This window comes from Haliaeetus albicilla, chromosome 23 (genome assembly GCF_947461875.1).
Source record: "Haliaeetus albicilla chromosome 23, bHalAlb1.1, whole genome shotgun sequence".
Lineage (NCBI taxonomy): Eukaryota > Metazoa > Chordata > Aves > Accipitriformes > Accipitridae > Haliaeetus > Haliaeetus albicilla.
This window is the reverse complement of record NC_091505.1, coordinates 8671521-8691938: the sequence shown is the minus strand read 5'-3', so window position 1 is coordinate 8691938 and position 20418 is coordinate 8671521. Positions and strand designations below refer to the sequence as shown.

Sequence of the window (20418 nt, the reverse complement as noted above, 5' to 3'; positions counted from 1 at the left end):
CTGGAGTAAACGGAATTCCGGGGAGTGAACCTTATCCAAGTACTGCTCCCCCCCACCCCAGATATTTCAACATCTAAAAAATACATGTTTATAATTTATCTTGTTTTGGCTATCTCTATCACCTCTTTTTTTACATCTACCCAATAAATAATCAAAAAGTGTTACTTTGATGCAGACTGTTATGATATGGAGCTGCTAAGAGATTGAAGTGTCAGTACTGCTAACACAGACTTATAAAGAGAGGGGTGGAGAAATTTCATGTTACCATAAATAGCTTCTAAAGGCAGCTAAGGGCATTTTCCCTTGCTGATATTTAAAAAACAGAAATTGCTCTACCTGGGACCACATTAACAACACTATGAAGCTTACAGTAACACTTTTCCATTTACCTATGACCTGCACATCAGTAAATGGAAAAATAGGTATATGATACATAAGTAATTGATATACAGTGTCAGAATACTGCAAAAAAAAAAGAAAGTATCTTCAAAATCTGAAGGAACACAACATAGAAAAAGTGTTCACTTTGACACATACACTATAATTAGTAGGCTTGTTAAGCAAAATATAAACATGCTGTTATTCACATAAAACTAGCATCAGCTAAACAATTGGTATTTTCTATAAGACAATGATATTCCCAGTAGGACTGACGTTATGTGAGAAAAATATATGCATATGTTTAGTAGCTACATTTACTAACATATTCATGTAATTATTGCATACTTAGATTAGATGAGGGACTGACTCATTTATTTTGGACTACACTCAAAGTGTCACCCAACTGAAGTTAAATGGGGTTTCACATGCAGTGAGGAAATATCAGTGTAAACGATATTTTAATTTGAGAATAAATGTATCTAAATATATAAATATGTACATATATAAATATATAAGTAAAAGTATCTAAATACAAGTATCTAATGCAAGATTTCTTTAGTACAGTTAAAAAATGAAGCATGTATTTCACTGTACATCTTCACATCCTTTTTTTTTTCTTTTGAAAACCAACCTTTTAAACCATCTCATTGAAATGGCTTACATGCATTCTTTTTGTGAGATCTACACAATATCCCAACAACTCTTGAGAGAGTAACAGCATAGCACAATGAACACTACAGCTACCAGAAATTCCTGTAAAAATAATTTCAGGCAAGAACACTCGATCTGATTTCTTGTTTTTAAAAGCAACAAGAAATTTCACCAAAGACTAACAACCAATAAAGTAATTAATTAGCAAACTTGCTTAGGGATATGTTTTCTTGCTTTCGAAGAACAGATCTCTATGTAGTACCCAAGGCTGCTCTTTCTCTGGAATAAAATTTCACTTCAAAGTTACCTGTACAGATTTTTCTCCAATTTGAAAGTTGGAGAAATTTCAGTCTCTTAATATATTAAACATTTGGGAAAATTCACTGTAATTTCTATTGCTTTAAAGCAGCAAAATAGAGTAAATCATCATCAATAGGCTAAAAAGAACAACCTATCGCAGCCATAACTAAACTAAGAAGAACTGCTGCCTTGCAAAAATAAAAGGATGGGCAACATTATACATAATATAGCTATACATAGAAGTAAATTGGCAGATGTTAATGTTGGGACAGATGCTAGCAGTAGACGAACTTTTAGATAAAATTACATGACTCAGGTTCAGTTGGCTTTGAAAAGAGGAAAACATGTCAAAATATTTGCATGAAATAAAAAACCAGACCAATCTGCACATTATGACAAGTGACAAGTTAGACTTCTTTCTCCAACCAAAACCAGGTATCAAGAAACTAACTGCATGGAACACAAGTTCATTTTTCAATTGCAGAGGAAGAAAGATTATTAACTTAGAAAAATCCCTAAACCAAACATCATTCTTATTACTGGCTTATATGTTTCATCCATTTCCTCCCCACATCTTGTATTTGTCTTTTTAATTAGGTACTTACGTAGCTTTGGGGCTACCTTCCCAGAGAGGGCCAATTTTATCACATGCAAATCACTATAGCAAGAAAACTGCCAACAGAAAATGTGGGGTCTTACGCTACTAAGTGCTTCTGAGGTACAGAACTAACTTAAAACTTGTATAAAGCAACACTGAGAATTTATTCCCCATACTGGGAAACAGCCCAACATCATCCTTCCAGCCATCCTTTAGAACACATCAGGGACGTGACTGAGCAGAATGACATTAACAATACATTGCTACAGTGGCTACCTAGAGGTTAGCCAGATGTACAGCCAGATGTACAGAAGAACTGTCTTGACAAACGAGGGTTATAAGGATACCTCTGTTGCCTGTTTTGGACCTGAAGAGTAGAAGTAGGCTTAAACGTTCTAAGGTTAATGTAACAACTATTTGCAACATACCTGTGCAGCACTGTAAACCATCTGATACAGCCTGTTCATTTTTATCTTGCACAGAATCTTCATGTTGACATTCATCCAAGCTATAAAAAGAAAGTTATAGTATATATATATTTAAAACCTATTTAACCTCAAGCACTATGCAGCAAAAGTTCAAACTTTGACAGATTTCTAGTGATAAATGATACAAGCTCAAATGAGTGAGCACTAGTAGCTGTGCTACCTCATATCACGAGACTTGTAATATAGCAGCTTGACATAACGAGACCTACTACACTCAGTGAACCAGTTTTGAAGAGCGCAGGACAAGAACTGCTGTATTTCTTTGGTTTATGAAGTAAAGTATTTTGCACTCAAAAAAACCCAGTGTTTGTTGCCCTCTACTGGGCACCTACTGGAAATAGTGTGACACTAAAAGCTGAACATCACGGACGGCCTACAGGTTTATGACTTGATTCTAAAAAGTGGTTGCACAGCATGCTGCTGCACTTTCATATCAGCACCCTTCAGCAGTCAAAACCAAAGCATGAATGGAGCCGCATCATCACTCTGGGATCCAAAATGATAGAGAAATTCCAAATAATATATTTTCCTTTGGACATACTACCCTGTTGTAAGATCAGTTCAATCAAGCAAACTAGATTTTTGTTATATTTTCATTTTTAACCATTAAATTTTAAATTAACAGTAAGCAACTATTCTCTAACAATCTCTAATGAATGACCTAGGATATCATGCAGGAGAAAAATGTAACAGCCTGCAGCCACAACATGGTAAAATAAGCTCTTAGGCCCGTTTATTCCTTTCTTCTTTGCTCCATTCGTCTTACTATAAACTCACCGTGATGTCTGAATAAACTTAGGAAAAATACTATCTTGATTATCTTGCATCACAAACAACTGAGATGTAGGGAAGACTTTGTTAAGGTACCATTAAAATTCCAGACTACCAAAGTTGTTACTAATAAAAATATTGTAACTGCGAATACACAGGGACAATATACAGACAGTGAAAAAGGAATCAAAGCTGAACATGCTGTTTAGTGAGACATTCTGTATTTCAGTCATAAGAATTTACATTTTTTTCCCCAATTTTTCCCATTTCATCCTAGGATATATCCTGAAAATTTCATGTCAATGTTTCATAACATGGAAAATGTCTGAAATCTAGTGAAAAGATAAAAGGAAATACATTGTGGTTTTTTAGTATGAAAGTACATTTTATGAAATGTACTATCATTGTGGTATGAGCTAAGTACTGGAGTGACCTTCTTGAGATCTCCAACTCTAGGCACAAAAGAATCCTCGCTTAAGCAGCACGAACCATGCAACTGAGGTTTCAGCCACCTAATTTTGTAAACAAAAAAAGCTGCCACATAGAGAACTTTAAAACAGTGTGACCCTACTTGCTTCCCACCACCCACCCAAGCTTCTGAGCAGAGTTGTGTTGAAAATGTTGGTAAATGAAAATTTGTGTTTCTATGTAACTTTGCAGTACAAAGTATTTCTCAAATTTTGAGGTCCGGGGCAACCTCAGAAAGATACATGCAAGATGTCAGACCTAAGTTTTTGCAGTGGCATTTTTATGTTTTCAGATGAAAGGTAGTAGGAAAGTTTGCCTCTCTGTAAAATGGTAATTCATTAATTACATTGTGCTTCTTATGGTATTATTTCTAGATAAAAGAACATTTCCATGAAAATAGTATCTTACGAAGAATTAATTCCTTTTACAAAAACCATCATGGAAAGCAACTACTGTGTATGCATAACAATGAATTAAACATTTATATACCAGCTATATTAATACATTTTCAAGCCAAAAGAAGACATTTTCAAAAGTATTAACAAAAGTAGTCTAACTGACAATTAATGCCCACAAAACTAATTCTCACTTCTGAGACTCGGACTTCTCAACAAGAGACATGAAAATCTAGCAAAATGTTAGGACAGGCTTGCTCAGAAATCAACATGTCAAGGTAGATACATGCCAACTTCCCTCTTCATTAAAGCAGAAGATTAAAACAACCATACTGCTGAAAAGTTGCTATTATGGAAGTGGTTTCTTTTTCCTTTAAAACTGAGGTGAATAGGCTCTGATTTAGAGCTAGTAGAGCCTCTAAAAAATATGAAAATAAGTTGCCATAATTTTCCCCCACTTCTTTCACAGATCTGTAGCTGGGATGATTTCTCCTACCTGCCCGACATGTTATTCCTACCGGACTGCTTTGTGCTGGATGTGCGTACAGTGTAACTTGAGCTAAGTTCATAAGGGAAACCTACTTGTCTATACACAGTTTATATGCTGCTTTGCCAGCCAGTATGTCTGCAAGCCACCTGATATAACCCAAACCCTTCCATTTACTGCAATATGCTGTGGCTGTTGTACACCTAAACACCCACATTCCTATTTTGCCCATGCCAACTTTATGAGAACGTGTGCCATGCCAAATTTGCTATTCCCAGCCTGCATTTTGCAGCCTCCCTCTTTTCACAGATGCCCACTCGCAAAAAAGCCTTTATTCAGTATTTCCAGATGCACTGGTATTCATCTTTTCAGTCATTTTACTTTAAAGTACCGTCAACAAAAATAACATTAATCAAAATAGATAGCAGATGAATACTTTCAGAAAATACTGGGAAAATAAGCATGTCTTGTGCTTCACACCTATTTCCTAAGCACTGGGACTAAATGTGATAAATAAAATTGAGAAAGAAAATAGTTACATCTTGTAGCTATGCCCAAATGATGGAAGGAATGAAAGTGCCTCAACCCCCCCCCCCCCCCCCCCCCACTGATATAACTGGTAAAAGCCTTATTTTATAGACTGGTTTGAAATAACTTAACTCAACTGTCATGACAGCATTATGGTATACGCATCTACCATGCAGGTAACAAAGAAACCAAACAGACTTCTACAATAATTTTACAAGTCTACACAAATTGATTGTTGATATTTACCAATTTCTCCCTGAAAAATTCTGATATATGTGAAAAAGGGGTCTGAAGGAAACATCAAATTCTAGGAAACTTTCAGTCATGGAAACCTCAAGCTGAATTTCCCCATATGATAGAATCCTCATCCCTTCGCTCTCATCAGAGGAGAGAGAAAAAGGAGAAAAGGGTCTAAGCTACATAAACATTTAGAAATGAAACTCCAAGGATAGAAGCAAGTTACTTTTAAGCAGTGTAGAATGTGAGCATGTGGTGCACCAGCAGCTCCATGGTAACTGCAATGCTAAACTTACAAAGATTAAAATGCTAAGAAAACTACTGTGGGTTTTTTTTTCACTTCCACATATAAACAAGCCTTTCTGAAATTCCTGATCTTTCCCCATTCATAATAAACTATCAATTAAACTACTTCGGGGTATATTAAATGCTTAAAAGTACATTTATGTTGAATGTCTCTACTAGCAAGGATATAAATATCAACAATAATACTAAATTAACCAGTTTCCTCTTACCTTGTTTTTTCTGAAACAATCGATAAATAAGTTACCTCAGAAATGTGGGAACTGAGGCTGTCAATAAAGACCCTTAAAATAAGCTTTTACTGTTTAAAAACAAAAAACTTAAAAAATGCTACCACATGCTGAAAAACTGCACAAAATACTTGACACAAAATAATCTAAGCTAGAATATGTACTTCAAAACATATTGCTACTGTTGTTATTTCATCAATGTATTAAAATATTTCAGTGAGAGCTGACATTCTGCTACTTCTAAGCAACAGAACAGAAACCAATGCAATTTTAAGGAATGTCAGGCTAACTTTCTATTTTTCTTTTGCAGTTTGGAGAATTCAGCACAACTTCATAGTTAATCACAGAAATACACAAGTTACCTTTTAATTATATAGAGTGAAACAGCTTTCCATAATCCAACACAGACTTTCTCCTCCTTTAGTTGGGGTTCTAGCACTAATGGCATAGAGTGGACACACAGGTAGCGAGGAGAGTAGCAGATTGAGAAAAGCAGAGAACAAAGTAAACATGCCTTAACTTTTTGCTTCACTTTTAAGAAATGGGGAGAAAACATTCTTCCCACCCTCCACCCCCAAGAAAAAATGGAACATTTCTCAGCAAGCAGAAGAAAACAGGATTCCTCACATTCCAAAAAACCTCCTGGTTTTCCTATGGATTTGTGCCACAAGACCATGCGAACTCCTGCACCACCTGCAGAGATGTGACCTTAAAGGCAGGTGTCACACATTTAATGAATGGGCTGCAGAGCCAGGCAACCATTTCCCCTAGAAAATGCAGTATCTACCAAGAGGACCAGAGGAAACAACAGGCGTGGGCTCAAAAGAGCCTTGTTTATCCCACAGAAAAAGCTTTTGCAAATTAGCTTCCAAGAAATGTTTTTCAAAAAATAGGCATGCTTGTAGGGCAGTAATCCCAGCAGAATGGTCAACAACTTACAGTCAACTCCATCATTACTATTGTTGCTATATCACCGGCACCATGATTCTTTGTTATAGGGGGGAAGGAAGAGGTGCTAAAAGTAAACCAAGGCGGCAACTGAGGGGTATACGTACTCATGACACAAGCCCAAATCACCACTGCCAAAAAACCCAAACATCTGGAGTTACTGACACCAAAGAGTTCAACTACTCGAGTTACCCGAGCTGTGTTTGGAACAAATGACAAGAATTTATGGCCGTTAAACAAAATGCAAGAAGGAAAGTAGCTTTTTATCCCAGACTAGCAAATAACAGCACTCATTCAGTTTTCTTAATAATTTCCCATTTGTAGTTATTTCATTAGGTTCCAGACTTGTCAGGGCTCTGGATTTGAAATTCCTATCTGTTTTTTTAAAATTCCCTCTCTGGATCCAAAATGAGTTCAATAAAGACTGAGTGTTGGGTAGTGGAAGGAGCCAAGTGGCTTCTCAGGGACAACTATACTTACACCTCTGTAGCATCAAGGATGATGTATAGCTTAACCACTGCTAGCAAATCCATTAATGCTATTACTGTGTTCACTCTGCTTGCTAATTAAGCATCCCTCCCTCCTACCTTTGACTTTCCTACTTAAACTGTAATCTCTCTGAAACAAAGACTACATATATTACTCTGCTTACCACAATGAACACGTTGCTATATATTCCATAAGTAGCACTAGTAGCAATATAAAAATGTTTAATACACACTCAAAATTGTTTCAGAATAAAATAATCCAATATATTTGAACTAGAATCAGTGCAGAGGAAGTGAACAGAAAATATTAAACTCTACCCTCATCTGTTCTTTCACTTCATTTCATTTCCATACAGATTCCTGACCTGTAAAAGCTTCACTTCAAATATCTTTGTTTCATCATTGCAATTATTTAACATAATTAACTTCATGTGACTTACCCACATTTTCTTCTTGCAGACCGTGTGAAATAGGGGTAAGATGATACAGGAATAACAGATGCACTTCCCCTTAAAGCAGGAAATTCACCATTATTTTACAGTATTTATTTAAATGGAAATACACAAAGCAAAGAACATGCATGTTTTTCTTTCAGGCAGAACTAACCTAAGACACTCAAATGCTGGAATTTTTCTTATGGAACAGAAATCCACTAACAAGCTTGCTGTAACACTGCCAAGACAGAACTTCTATTCACCAGGATTCTCTTAGTCTTAAGTTTTTCTTCAATCCTAATTATATTTCATCTTATTTTCCCTCAAAATATTCTGAATACCCACCCTCTTCCCACATTATGACTTTTGGATGGGAAAAGTTAAGAAGAAAAAATATACCCTTTACGGCATGAGAAATCCACTACAAAAAAAAAAAGATGTGACTGGCTAGATTTTTGCAACTTTAAATCTGTCAATGTATACACCAGGCTTTTAATACTAAGTATGGGTACATTAGATTTTGCACAAACATTGCAACAAAGGGCAGTCTTATACAAGCAGATATTTTACTCTTGAATTTAATATGGTTGTATCATATTACTTTGTTTTATTCCACTTCCTTATATTGGACTGATATCCTTTGTCTATGTCTGACTATATGCAATACAATTTCATGAAATCCCATCACAAGCAGAACCACAGTACTACAAATTATTTCGAGCCTTCAGGTTAGCACATGACCACCATGTACCTGCCCTTCTGACAGCAAGTCACAGGTACAGGCAGCACATTCCATTAATCAGAAAGAAAAAAATGGTATGTTTGAAATTAAAGAACAGGTATACCAGATCCTGATTCTGCATCGTCAGTGAAGAAATCTTATTTCCTCACACCACTGTGACTGTTGCTTGTTCCACTGCTATGCCACTAAACTATATATGGTTCAAGTGTTAACTACTTCTATTTCAAATCTGCGAGATTAACAACAAAGTAGCATAAATATTAATCAGAAGAGAGCACTGCAAACCAGACACCTGCTTTAATAGATTCCTCTTTAGCCTGAACAGTATAATTGTCATCAACTGATGCTAGGAAAAGTACCTAACTACCTTTTAAAGATTAAACTATATATGCTTTTAAAGTTTTCTTATATATTTTCTATGGCCTGGGGTCTGAACTAATTTCTAGAAACACTTTTTAGAAGATCCACTACATATTTATGAAGAGAGCTTACTGTTCTGCATCTGTATTTAATCTGCACGGTATCTTTCTCTTGACTGAACTCTTTTTTGGCAGTAGAGTTGGGTGTTGATGTTGTTCCCCAGGAGTGCAATGTTGCCCCAGAAAAGACTTAACTTCTTTATTTTGAAGGTTGGTGTTTTTTCCCTTGTGACCACAGTCTTCTTTGGACATAGCAGAACTTTCAAGAGACTGAGAAGTATCTTTCTGCAACAACAGTTAATTAAGAGTTTCAAAGTACTTAAAGCTATTGCTTCCAACTTAAAAACCTGCAAGCTTTAAAATAACTTTTAAAGGAATAGAACAATTTACCCTACCTTCTGAAAGTCATGTTATAACTAGCAGAAATTATCTTCTAAAAATATTAATAAGATAAATTCTGTCTAGAAAGTGACAGTGAGCATGTTGCAGTAGTTGCCTCTCTCACATTGTAATTTACTTTAGGGTCATCCAGTCAGTCAAACAAGTAACTTCTAAATAATTACATAGTTTTATGGAGGACTGCCGTAACACTTTCAGAAAAGCACTGAAGCACTGCTTTTTAAAAAGTTCTAAATTATGACTTTCAAAAATTTTGCTCCCAAAATAGCAAATGAAGTTAATCAAGAGACAACATAACTAGGCTCTGCACTCAGATGCAAAATTCTCCATTGTAATTATGATCATAGTTGCTTAAGTGCTATAGCATTAATTCTCAAACACTGTACCTGAACAAGTTCCACTCCTGAGGCTTCTTCAGTTGCATTGCTACAGCTTACGTATCTTATGGCACTAATTATTCCCTGAACAGCAATGCGCTTGTGTTCTCTGTAGTGCAAGTCTTCAATCTCTTTCCCCGTTTCACCTATGGCTTTCAAAACCGATTCAACTGCAAAAAAGAAATTTCCATAAACAAATTTTAAAGAAATACAGCATCAAAATGTCTGAATGCAAGACTGAAAAGAAATGATAATTTGTTATTAAATATTAAATCAATTTAATAATTATATTTTTGAATAATTTTAAATCTTTTTGTTGTTCATACCACATGGAAAACAATGTAAACAATAAACCTTTTTATCTCACAAGCATCTTTTAGGATGCATTATCAGATATCACAATTTCTGTTTCAGGTGAAATTTCTAGTTCACTGTATTCTTCAGTATAACTGTCTTTAATTCTGATTTAGCAAAATATTCAAAGTAAAACTTCTGAGGAGATCTGTAACTTATGTAAGCTGCTACAGTTCTCTTGCAGCTAATGGTGCCGTGATACTTTCTGTAAGATGAGGACTTAGCCTATGATACATTTAGTCACAAAAGGGAGTTTTTCTTAAATGACATTACAAATTTGTGTAATCACTAATAGTAACTGTGTTGCTTTTTAATTGATGCTTTAAATGCTTGGAGTAAGACTGAACTGAAAAAGGCTACACATCGTAAAGTTATTCGACGGTATGATACCTTTATTGTTTTTACAATATTTCAAAAAGTTATTTGGAGGTCGTGGAAAAGGATAATAGCCACCAATGACAGTTTTCTTCATTTGATCTGCTTCGCTTTGTGTTTTAGTCCACTGAATGAAGTTTTTCACTTTGGTATCCTTGGTGTATGGCTGGCCCTTGTGCCACCCTTTTAAAACAAAAATAATCAGGTATCAAAACCAAAGCAGGTTACTGTCACCTGTTCTCATCTTGAAACTATCCTGAACAATACGTAGAAAAACTGAATTAACTAAAACTGGACTAGAGAATACAAAAGACACCTTTCCACTAGCCAACAGTGTTTTATGAAACGAGTATCTTGAATTCCTTGACTAACGCTTGCATTTGACACTGAAAGTTAGACAAATGTTAAGCAATAGAAAGAAATAAAACAACTAGCAAAAATGCTACTAGAATATTTTCTCACAGGAGCATACGAAACAACAAAATGATCAGAAATTGTTTTATTAGCAGGAAAGAGCAAACAAATCATCATCATAGGGTTCAGCAAAGATTGTTACTGACAGGTAATTGGCAAGGTACATATTCATTGTTGGCTGGTTTAAAACCAAGATATGGACTAAATATCAGTTTTATCAAACAAATTGTAATCTGACCAGGTCTACATCTAACCTGTGACCTGAAACAGACCTTACCCAATGGTTTGCAATCTCCAGCTGTAGTTCTCATTTAGGACCCAAACAGACATAAAATGAACTAAAGCTTAAGTATTTAATTAGAAAATTAAGCACAAAATATACTGAAGGAAAGCAAAGGAAAAAAACCAACCTCTCAAACCCTTCATTTAGGAATAAATTAAATCATTAGAACATTAACAAAAAGACTAGCTTGCTTTGCTAGTCCAATTAAGCACAAAACACCCTACCCAGCTTGTCAGGAAAGATCATGTGTCTAGAACTATGTTCAGGTACTTTTTGGGAACATATTTTTCTCTATTCCTACTTGTCAGCAGAAAGATTCAGACTGGGTGACTGATATGTTAGTAACACTTAAGAAATAAGCTGTATAAACAAAGGAAAGATACACCTATTGAATCTTATACTCCCTTGCAATTAGGCCAGTACATCTGCAACACTGCTATAATCTGCCTCCTGATTCAAGAGCAAATATACTACAAACAGCTATGCCTGGTCCTGCCTGTGACATGCTGACTGGTGGCATCTAGTGTACAGTATCACAGGACCATAAAGAGTATTGTAACTGCAGATGGGAGTATTCAAACAAGACTATCTAGAAGGAATGCTCCTTCAGTGCAGCTCAGCATCACATCCCTTCCCAGACCATGTGGTCTGTGTAAGGCCTGGTACATTGGGAAAGCTGAAACATAGCTCTCCAAATATTTGGTGAAAAAGATTACCCAAGATAAATTTAGGACAACTATACCTTTTTTTTTTTTTTTTTTTTTGTAACAAGGAAATCTGTAAGCCAGAAAAGCTTCAAGTGATTTTTAAATGTTTTTAAAGAAGTGGCAATCTACATTGCTACACTATCAAAGGATTAAAACAGTATGAAAGAATTAGTAAACATATGACTTCAACTAATAATGCTTAGGTACTTTTCACAAGAAACACCCATTAATGGCTCACAAGAATGCAATTGGCCTTTTTCTTTTTCAGTGGTATTTCATTATTAACTCAGAATGATTTCTGACAGGGAAACTAATATTATGCACTGATTATTTTGTTGTAAAACAAAAATACCCTTTTCCAAAGAAATAAGATGAGAACTACATAAACCTAAAACTAGTTTAAAGTTACCTGTAATGAATATTTGACTTTCATTTGAAGTCGTAAGGTAAATTGTGCTGGAAGGATTGTCAGTGAGGTCCCGTACCACTCTCATCTGTGTACACACCAAATATGTCACTGGAGAAAAAAAAAACCTTCAGTTTTTTTCCTGGTATTTCACTGATTTTAGAATGTCAAGACTGACACACACTGGATTAATTTTCTTAAGTGCTCTAAACAAGACATTTTAGTTCTTGACCCTACAAATGCTTCAGCATGTATTGAGCCTCTGTTATAAATTACAACATGGAGATGCAATTAAATTTTCAATTTAATAACTGTGCAAGGAAATTCAGCATACATATTAGGACTAAAACATGAGATACTTCATCAGGTAAGATATCAATGAAACAAATAGTAAACATGTGGATATTAGATGGCTGTGCTTCTTAAGGATAAAAAGCATAAAATCACGGAAAGCACAAGAAATCATGACATGCCACTGCAAAACTTATAAATTAGTACAAACTCACTCTTTTGTTAATATCTCAGTTAAACACTGAATGTCATTCTTTGCCATTTCCTCAGAACTCTCAAGATGAATGCAGCCATAATCTTAACAGGGTTGTGCAGCTGGTCCCACATCATATGATGTAAAAAATGCACATGACACCAACCAGAGTTAATGGAAGGGTGAGTGCTTGGAGGAGAAGAGAAAGAAGGCCAGAAGAAATATTTAAAGCTCTTTTAAAAACCTTAATTAAGGATTCCCCAGTTTCAAATTTGTGATTCTTAGCTCACATGCAATAACTAACACAGCTTTTCCGCTTTCACCTCTCCCTTCCTCCAATCCTCTTAAATTATTCCTGTCTATAAAAAAAATAATACTTATTTACAGGACAAAAGGAGTAATACATTTGACCAGCTGCCTTCTCTATTTGCCTCAGATGCAAGATATGTTGCCCCAGGTGCTTCGCTTAAGTTTCTGTTTGAAAATAATGAGATCAGATGAGCCCCAGGCCCAGCTGTCCATCTGTTTTCTTTAGACTAACTGGCAGATGGCAATATAAGGGTTTCAAATACTTAAAACTATTTTTTTTTATTTTTAAATTTTAATTTCTGATCAGCTGTTTTCTATCTGAGAAGATAAACCATGGCAATATTTTATTCTGTGGCAATTATACTCAGAATTTGAAATTAGCAACCAACTAGAACACTGTAAGTCATTGTTAATAAGTATTATAGAGAGATTAATACTTGGGTGAATATGCTCAAACACATCTGGCTGAGAAGTTGCAAATAATTCCAGTATGAATGGTTGGTCTGAGGTCCCATCAATGGCATGTGCCCAACGATAGAGCCAGAAATCTTCACCATGTTCTATATAAACAAATATTAAGAAAAATGTATAAGCATTTATTCAGAAAGTTAAAAATTGTTTGATAAATTCTGAAAGTCATATTTATAGAAAAACCTCTCTTTCTTGCTCGTTCAGCCCTTCCTACAAATGTCACAAGACCAATAACATCACAGGAATGATTGTTTGGTAAGTCATCGAGTTCTGACCTAAAACCAAAACAAAGCAAAAACGTAAGTATTGGTTAATAACAAAACATAAAGCTTTCTCAGAAACTTTTCAAAAAACATTTCCAATTAACGTTCAGTGTAATGTAGTGAAATTTAAGTTCCAGCTTGATAACCAACAAAATTCTATTTTACCTTGTGATAAACCGATATTTAACTTCAGGTAATCCCCACTCTGGCTTAACCATTTCTTCTGGAATAATACTTATTTTAGTAGGAGGGTCTCGAACATTAAGGCTGATTTCTGACAAAGAAAAAAAAAAGTCAGTAACATTTAAGGCATGAATACAAATTTAAAAAAAAAACCTTAAAAAAAACCACCAAAAACCCAGCATAAAGTTTCTTAAATGAAATATTCCAACTTTGTCTCACTGCTTGTGAAATTATTAATCAATTCCTCTGACTTTACGTTTTCATCAAAATAAAGTAAGGAATTCAGGCAGAGCATGCAACAATGCAATTTTATAATCTGAGAAATGTTAAGCTTTCCAATTCCCTACATGAGCCAATTAGTCCAATCCAGCCAGATATTTTAAAACCAGCAACAGGAACTAATACAATATTGGTTAGATACAAAGTACTTTTTATGCTAGCTTCATTCTCAAATGTCACTAAGATCTAAAATTGACTTGCAGACAATGAAATAAAACAGAAGACAGAACTAGCAGATTAGAACTTCCACATCTGATACCAGTTCAGGTAGTTATTAATATGATAGAAATACGCCATGGCCATGGAGGAAAACAAAAAGTCTTCTCATGTCTATTCTATAGCACCTGAAAAATCTAATTTATTGAGCAGACTGTTTAGATGCCAAATAACAAAAATGGTGGAGCACTGGGGGAAGCAAGGCGTTCTGCAACCAGATACAAAATACAGGAGGAATGGCTTCAGCATCTAGAATACACAAGGTGGTACTCTACTGTGTCTCTCGTAACAAGACAAATCTTGCTGGTATGAAAAAGACAGATTCTGATGAAGTTTCTACAAGATACTTGGGCTTGGGTAAGTGATTATTCAAATAATGCAAACAGAAAAGTAATTAAATAGGTATAAATGTTGTATATAACTGTTTACATAATTACATCTGGCCCCTCACCCTAGTGGTGCAACATTAGGAAGGTGTTATACTTGAAATTGGACGCTTTACTTAAGAATTTTCTTTTGGCTGTTGCTTTATAGAAATGTATTTGGAGGACAATCGTGGTTTTGCTTACGGTATTTTAGGACAGTATCTCAGAGAAAATTCCGGAAACCAAAACTTCCCCATGCATCAAAACTATTTATCAATTGTTTCGTCATTTTGAGATTAGATGAAAGTCTCATACTCAACTCAGGACTATACCCTGGGACGATTCAGAAGCTAAGGTCAGTCCAGGCTATTAGAAACAGCAGTTTTCATCAGTACCACATAAATTCAGTGATCTGTGAAATGCACGCATTGCCTAGCAGTGGAATTCAAGGTGTTGGTACTAACTATTTAAGCTCCAAAGGTTTTAGGTCCTGAAACAGCACCTCTCAGCATGTTATACAATGTTGCAACTGTGAACAGAAGCAAGCAACGCAGAACTCCTTTCTCAGGAATCTAGGAATATGCCAGAAGCATATTGTCCTGCAAGAACTCTTAATCTGGAAAGCCCTTTCCCTTGTGACCTTGTTAACCCTCCAGATACATTTTACAACATTTACGGGTGAAGGGTTGTAAGGAAACACTGGAAAGTTGGGATCTGATGGAATTACAAATTGGAAATAGATGATGAAAAAAGTAATTGTTATGTAAGCAGTTCAGTGTAATTGACTGATTTAACTAGCTAGCTGAAGAACTTTTGGAGCACTCGTTGTGCATGCTTAAAAAACCCTGAAATGTTGCCCCATATTGGGCACACACAGAGATATTCATATTAACAGAGTAATTAGTGAGGAATTAAATTTCACTTCATCCGAACAAAAAAAACCCCATGCACCAGAAGTTGCATAAAATCCATTCTATAACTGCTCTAGAAATTTTTCTGGATATTCTGTTCTCATTAGACTCTCTTCTTACAGGATATATGGGCATAAGATCCATCAGTGCATGGTATTATGTGCTTTTTAAGTTTATATTAAGACAAAATTCTGAGCTTTGTGCTGAGAAAAGAAATAACATACTGTACATACGTTGATATGAACCGAAGATCAGTAATTTCTACAGTTTATCCGTGGTCTGAAAATACATCATGGCACTTAACTATAGACTGACTTGTAATTCTTCCATTACACACCTATTACCATTTACAGCCCATTGGCCTATTTTTCAATTTTGATCTCTTCGTTAACATTTCCACCCCAATAATGCTTGCAGAAATCACTAGTATATTATGAGTGAAGCCGTTAAAATGAAGTGATATTTGCCCATAGCGAAAGTCACCACAGAAGGTGTATTTTATTCTGTTCTTTTCCCACAGAAAGGTTTTGTGGCAATTGTAATTGTTTTCAGGGCTGGCTTGTAATCATCAGCTTTCCTCACAAACTTCTATTCCTGGCTAAATATGTCTCTCTCCTGCCAACTCATCACAAACACTTCAGACATTAATATCTGGTTTTAAGGCAAAGATACATTAGGCAGAGAATACACCGCTTCTAGCAGTGAAAATATTACTTATTTTTGTGCACTGTAGCAACCGCAATAGGAAACTGTCATCGTTAATAATATATTATTAACATCCTTCACTAACACACATATTTGCTTGTTTCAGGGAAGTTATTTGAATTTTCTGAATGTTTGCTGTCATTTTATTCTGAGTATAAAAGCACAAAAGGGGAAAGAACTCGTGTTCAGTGAAGTAGGAGAGAAAAAAAAAAAAACGTTGACCAAATCCAGTTTGAAAAGGCTATTATTGTTATATTGCAGCACTTGTATTTCTGTAGCGTAGCTCCTTTGAATATCTGTCATACTAAACAACTGCAAGTAAGAAAATACTTTCCTATAGCCAAGGAATATTCTTCATCTGTGCACTCCCATGGTGCTGCTGTTTCAGCACAGCCAGCAGTCATCAATGTAACTTTTTATTCAGTGGACCTTTGCAGATACTCTGGGCCTTGACCACATGCACTAAAATCTAAAGTCAGATCAGGTGACAATGTGCTTCAATGACCTGGAAGAAGGTGTGAGCAGTGCACAAATGATATCTGTATTATTAAATAGGAAGTAGAATCAGATTAAAATACAGTGCCAGAAGCCTGTCTTTATGACCCAAATACGTGAAAACAGGATTAGATTTTTATTTATTTATCTTTTAAATAAAGGTTTTAACTAATTGTGGCAAACTTTGTAGACATGATCCAAATATAAACAGGGAACAATAAGAAATTGGATGCTAAGACACCTTTCAGAGTTAATATTTAAGGATATATATCCTATTAATTAGTCTCAGCAATGGTTCACCTTCTATTTTATTTCTATGAAGAGCTACCTCTTTACAGCTGTATTTCATTGAATCAAAACAGGTTTCTGCAATACTTAACCAATTGTAGCAAATCTCTTCATCTGTGAATCCCCTGGGGTTGGCAGTGTTTTAAATGGATAACTGGTTTTGATAGCATACTGTTCAAGGAGCAGTACCGTGCCAACCTTCACACTGTTATACCATTCAGGACATAATGAATTCCACAAAACCATGGACATCATGCCTGAACCATCAGCAACTTCAAAGTAAGCCTAAAGAAAGAGACAAAATACATTCATCTTTTATTTATCATCATTCTAGTATGTATTTATTTTGGATAATGCATCAGCTACTTGACTCACGAACAATTTATCTGATGATTACAAATGGATACAGAGGATGTTCCAAAACTTGTATTGAATACTATCGTTGAAGAAATCCCTGATTTCCACAAAATAATTCTTCCACAACTATTCCAGCCCAAACTCTTATTTTTCCAGTGCTCAGTAATGGTAGGTGACACCAGTTCCACTCTATGGTTTTTGGAGGAGGTTGAGGAAATACCATGCACAAGAAACAATACTGAAAAGATTCTTCTTTATCAGAGAATGCTGTATTTAGAATAACATTTCAAAATATCCATGAAGAAAAAACATATTTTGGAAGTTGAGAAGTTACAGGACCATTTGCTAAACATTCTTGATCAAAAGATGATACAAGTCTAATTTTTAGGCAAAAAAAAAAAAGCAGAAATCCATCTGCATTGCAAACCACTATCTTTTCATCGAAGTTTTTCTGACAACAAAGATTTCCACCAGATTTTTTTTTTAAACTGGGCAAACATTGAATCCATAACTAAGCACATCACTGAGCAGTGAAAAAGATTTTTAAACACTCTTATAATGGTCTTAAAAGGTAGCAATCCACTGAAAAAAAATCTCAGCTCTATCAAAATGCTTCATTTTATCCATTCATCTGTCAGCCTGAAATATCATCTGCTTTTGTTCATACTACCATTCACTCTCTTTAATATATCACCATTCTTGAACATATCTAACACCTTATGTGCTTTTGCCCCCTTGCTGCTTCTAAAATCCTCTTTTCCTTATTCCAAGTTCAATACAGAGATTATACAAATCAACAGTTTTTAGTTCATTCTAATACTCCTAATTAGCATGAACTGTGCATCCTTGGAAGTAAACCATTACATCATAGAATCTTTTGTTAGCCCATTGGTTTTTATCTAATAACAATAATTCAACACACAACGCTATCTAAAGAAGGAATGCATAAAGCAAAAAGCATGTAAAATCTGTCTCCTAACTTCTTGAGCTAAACCAGTTATGGGTATTGTTTCTACACCTAATGCCAGGAAATGTGACCGAGGAGTTGCCATGAAAAGTTAGGAGTATCGTCTAGATTGTCTGCTGAGAAGCAGCTCCAATACAAAGACCCAGATTTATCTTCATGTGCAAAGGGAATGGAAACTTGGAATAAGAGACCACCACAGCCCTTCATTAAGACACTTCATACCTCTCTCTCCCCCCATGGAAGAATTCATATGAGTTATTGGAGCTCTTTATAAAGTGTTTCTCTCCTGCATGGGGTCTGGCTGGGATAGAGTTTATTTTCTTTGTACCAGCCTGCACAGTGCCGTGATTTAGATCTGTGACTAAAATAGCATTGATAACATGCCAATGTTTAGCTGTTGCTGAATAGTTCTTGCATGGTATCAAGGTCTTTCTCTGTTTCTCACTCTGCCACCCCAGTGAGTAAGCTAGGGATGGGCAAGAGGCTGGGAGGGGACGCAGCGGAGATAGCTGACCTGAATTGACCTAGGGGATATTCCATGGCATGTAACATCATGCTCAGATATAAAATGGGCTCCTAGTCTTCCCAAAGTACCCATTGTTCAGAGACTGGCTGGGCACTGGTCTGCTGGTGAGAGGTGGTGAGTAATTGCCTTTGCATCACTTGCTTGCCTTCCGCCCTCCAACCCCCCTGCCTGGCCCCACCCTTTCCTTTTGCCCTTCACCGTCTTAAACTGTCTTTATCTCAACCCATGGGTTTTTCCTCACTTTTGCTTTTCCAATTCTCTCCCCCGTTCCCCTGGAGGGGGCAGGGGAGAGCAAACAACCAGCTGATGAGTGCTTAGCTGCTGGCTGGGACCAACCCACCACACTTCCTGTCTCCATTTCCAAGACGCTCAACACAAAAACATCACGAATAAAACATATTAGGAAAATCATTAAGAATTTACAGTAAAACAATCTATCTGGAAGTCACCAGGTGAGAGAATTAGGGGATACAAATTGTTAGAATTTATTTGCCTTTTTTTTTTTGGACAAGACAGACTAACTCCAACTTCCAAAGGATAGAGACCAGAAACATTTAGGCTGTTAAACTACTAAAAAACTCCAATTTTTTTTCCTTCACGAAAAGCTCAACTGAACTATAGTAACTGAAACACATCCACCAAAGTTTGTACATATGATCACTAAATTCACCATTTTCTACTCTAAAGGGCTCATCATTTTTGTAAAGGTGGCATTTTTAATATAAAGTAGCTACAACATCAATCTTAACTTTATGTGCTTACATGGGAATAATGATTTCCAAATATCCTACCGCTATTTGTTCAAGTGTTAACCTATGTATTTATCCCTCTTTACCTGATAAGGCATATCCATTTTTTTCTCTGGTTTCCCGTAGTACCTTAGTCTAGATTTGTGCAGGACTCTCACAAGAAGTGGATGGAAGTGAACTCTGCTTCTCCACGTCATTTCCAGCTGACCAAGAGAAGTCAGCTTGGAGACTTAGGTTAAAGGAAAAAAAAAAAGAAAAAAAGATGAAAAAAGAGTGTTCACAATTGAACATTTAAGTTTGCGGGAATGAAATGCACAGACCAGCACGTCGTATGTATCTCCTTAACGTTTCTAACATCTAAAAAGGCTCATTTGCTGATAACTACTCACCGTGAAGTCCTGTTCTGAGCTATCTGCGCGCAGCATAGTTTTGGTTTCTCTTTTTTTTTTTTTCAATTGAAAGGGACAGTGATGACGCGTTTAAAATGACACAGAAGTGTTGTCAGGAGGAGCAGAAGAGCTACTACGAAAGACATAAGCATCAGCCTGCAAGGGGCTTCCACCTCCTTCCCGCTCAAGCTTCGCGGACTGGCCTGAGCCCCTCGACGCTGACCGCGCTTTGGGCGGCAGCTGCTTGGCGGAAGCACCCGGTCCCACAGACTAGCCAA

The 20418-nt window shown here is 36.0% G+C and overlaps 1 protein-coding gene across 1 annotated transcript in view; it reads right to left on the bottom strand.

Annotated features, from left to right (window-relative positions):
- RADX (RPA1 related single stranded DNA binding protein, X-linked) overlaps nucleotides 1-20418 on the bottom strand; it is a 29044-nt gene that overhangs the window by 7540 nt on the left and 1086 nt on the right. The window contains exons 2-12 of the mRNA XM_069811111.1: nucleotides 19838-19980; nucleotides 17245-17437; nucleotides 13876-13984; nucleotides 13631-13722; nucleotides 13414-13536; nucleotides 12187-12294; nucleotides 10389-10556; nucleotides 9654-9814; nucleotides 8942-9153; nucleotides 7714-7782; nucleotides 2359-2438 (exon numbers count right to left, since the gene is read on the bottom strand). Coding sequence (XP_069667212.1) covers nucleotides 2359-2438; nucleotides 7714-7782; nucleotides 8942-9153; nucleotides 9654-9814; nucleotides 10389-10556; nucleotides 12187-12294; nucleotides 13414-13536; nucleotides 13631-13722; nucleotides 13876-13984; nucleotides 17245-17437; nucleotides 19838-19980 — 1458 coding nt within the window. The remainder of the gene's footprint in view (nucleotides 1-2358; nucleotides 2439-7713; nucleotides 7783-8941; nucleotides 9154-9653; nucleotides 9815-10388; nucleotides 10557-12186; nucleotides 12295-13413; nucleotides 13537-13630; nucleotides 13723-13875; nucleotides 13985-17244; nucleotides 17438-19837; nucleotides 19981-20418) is intronic.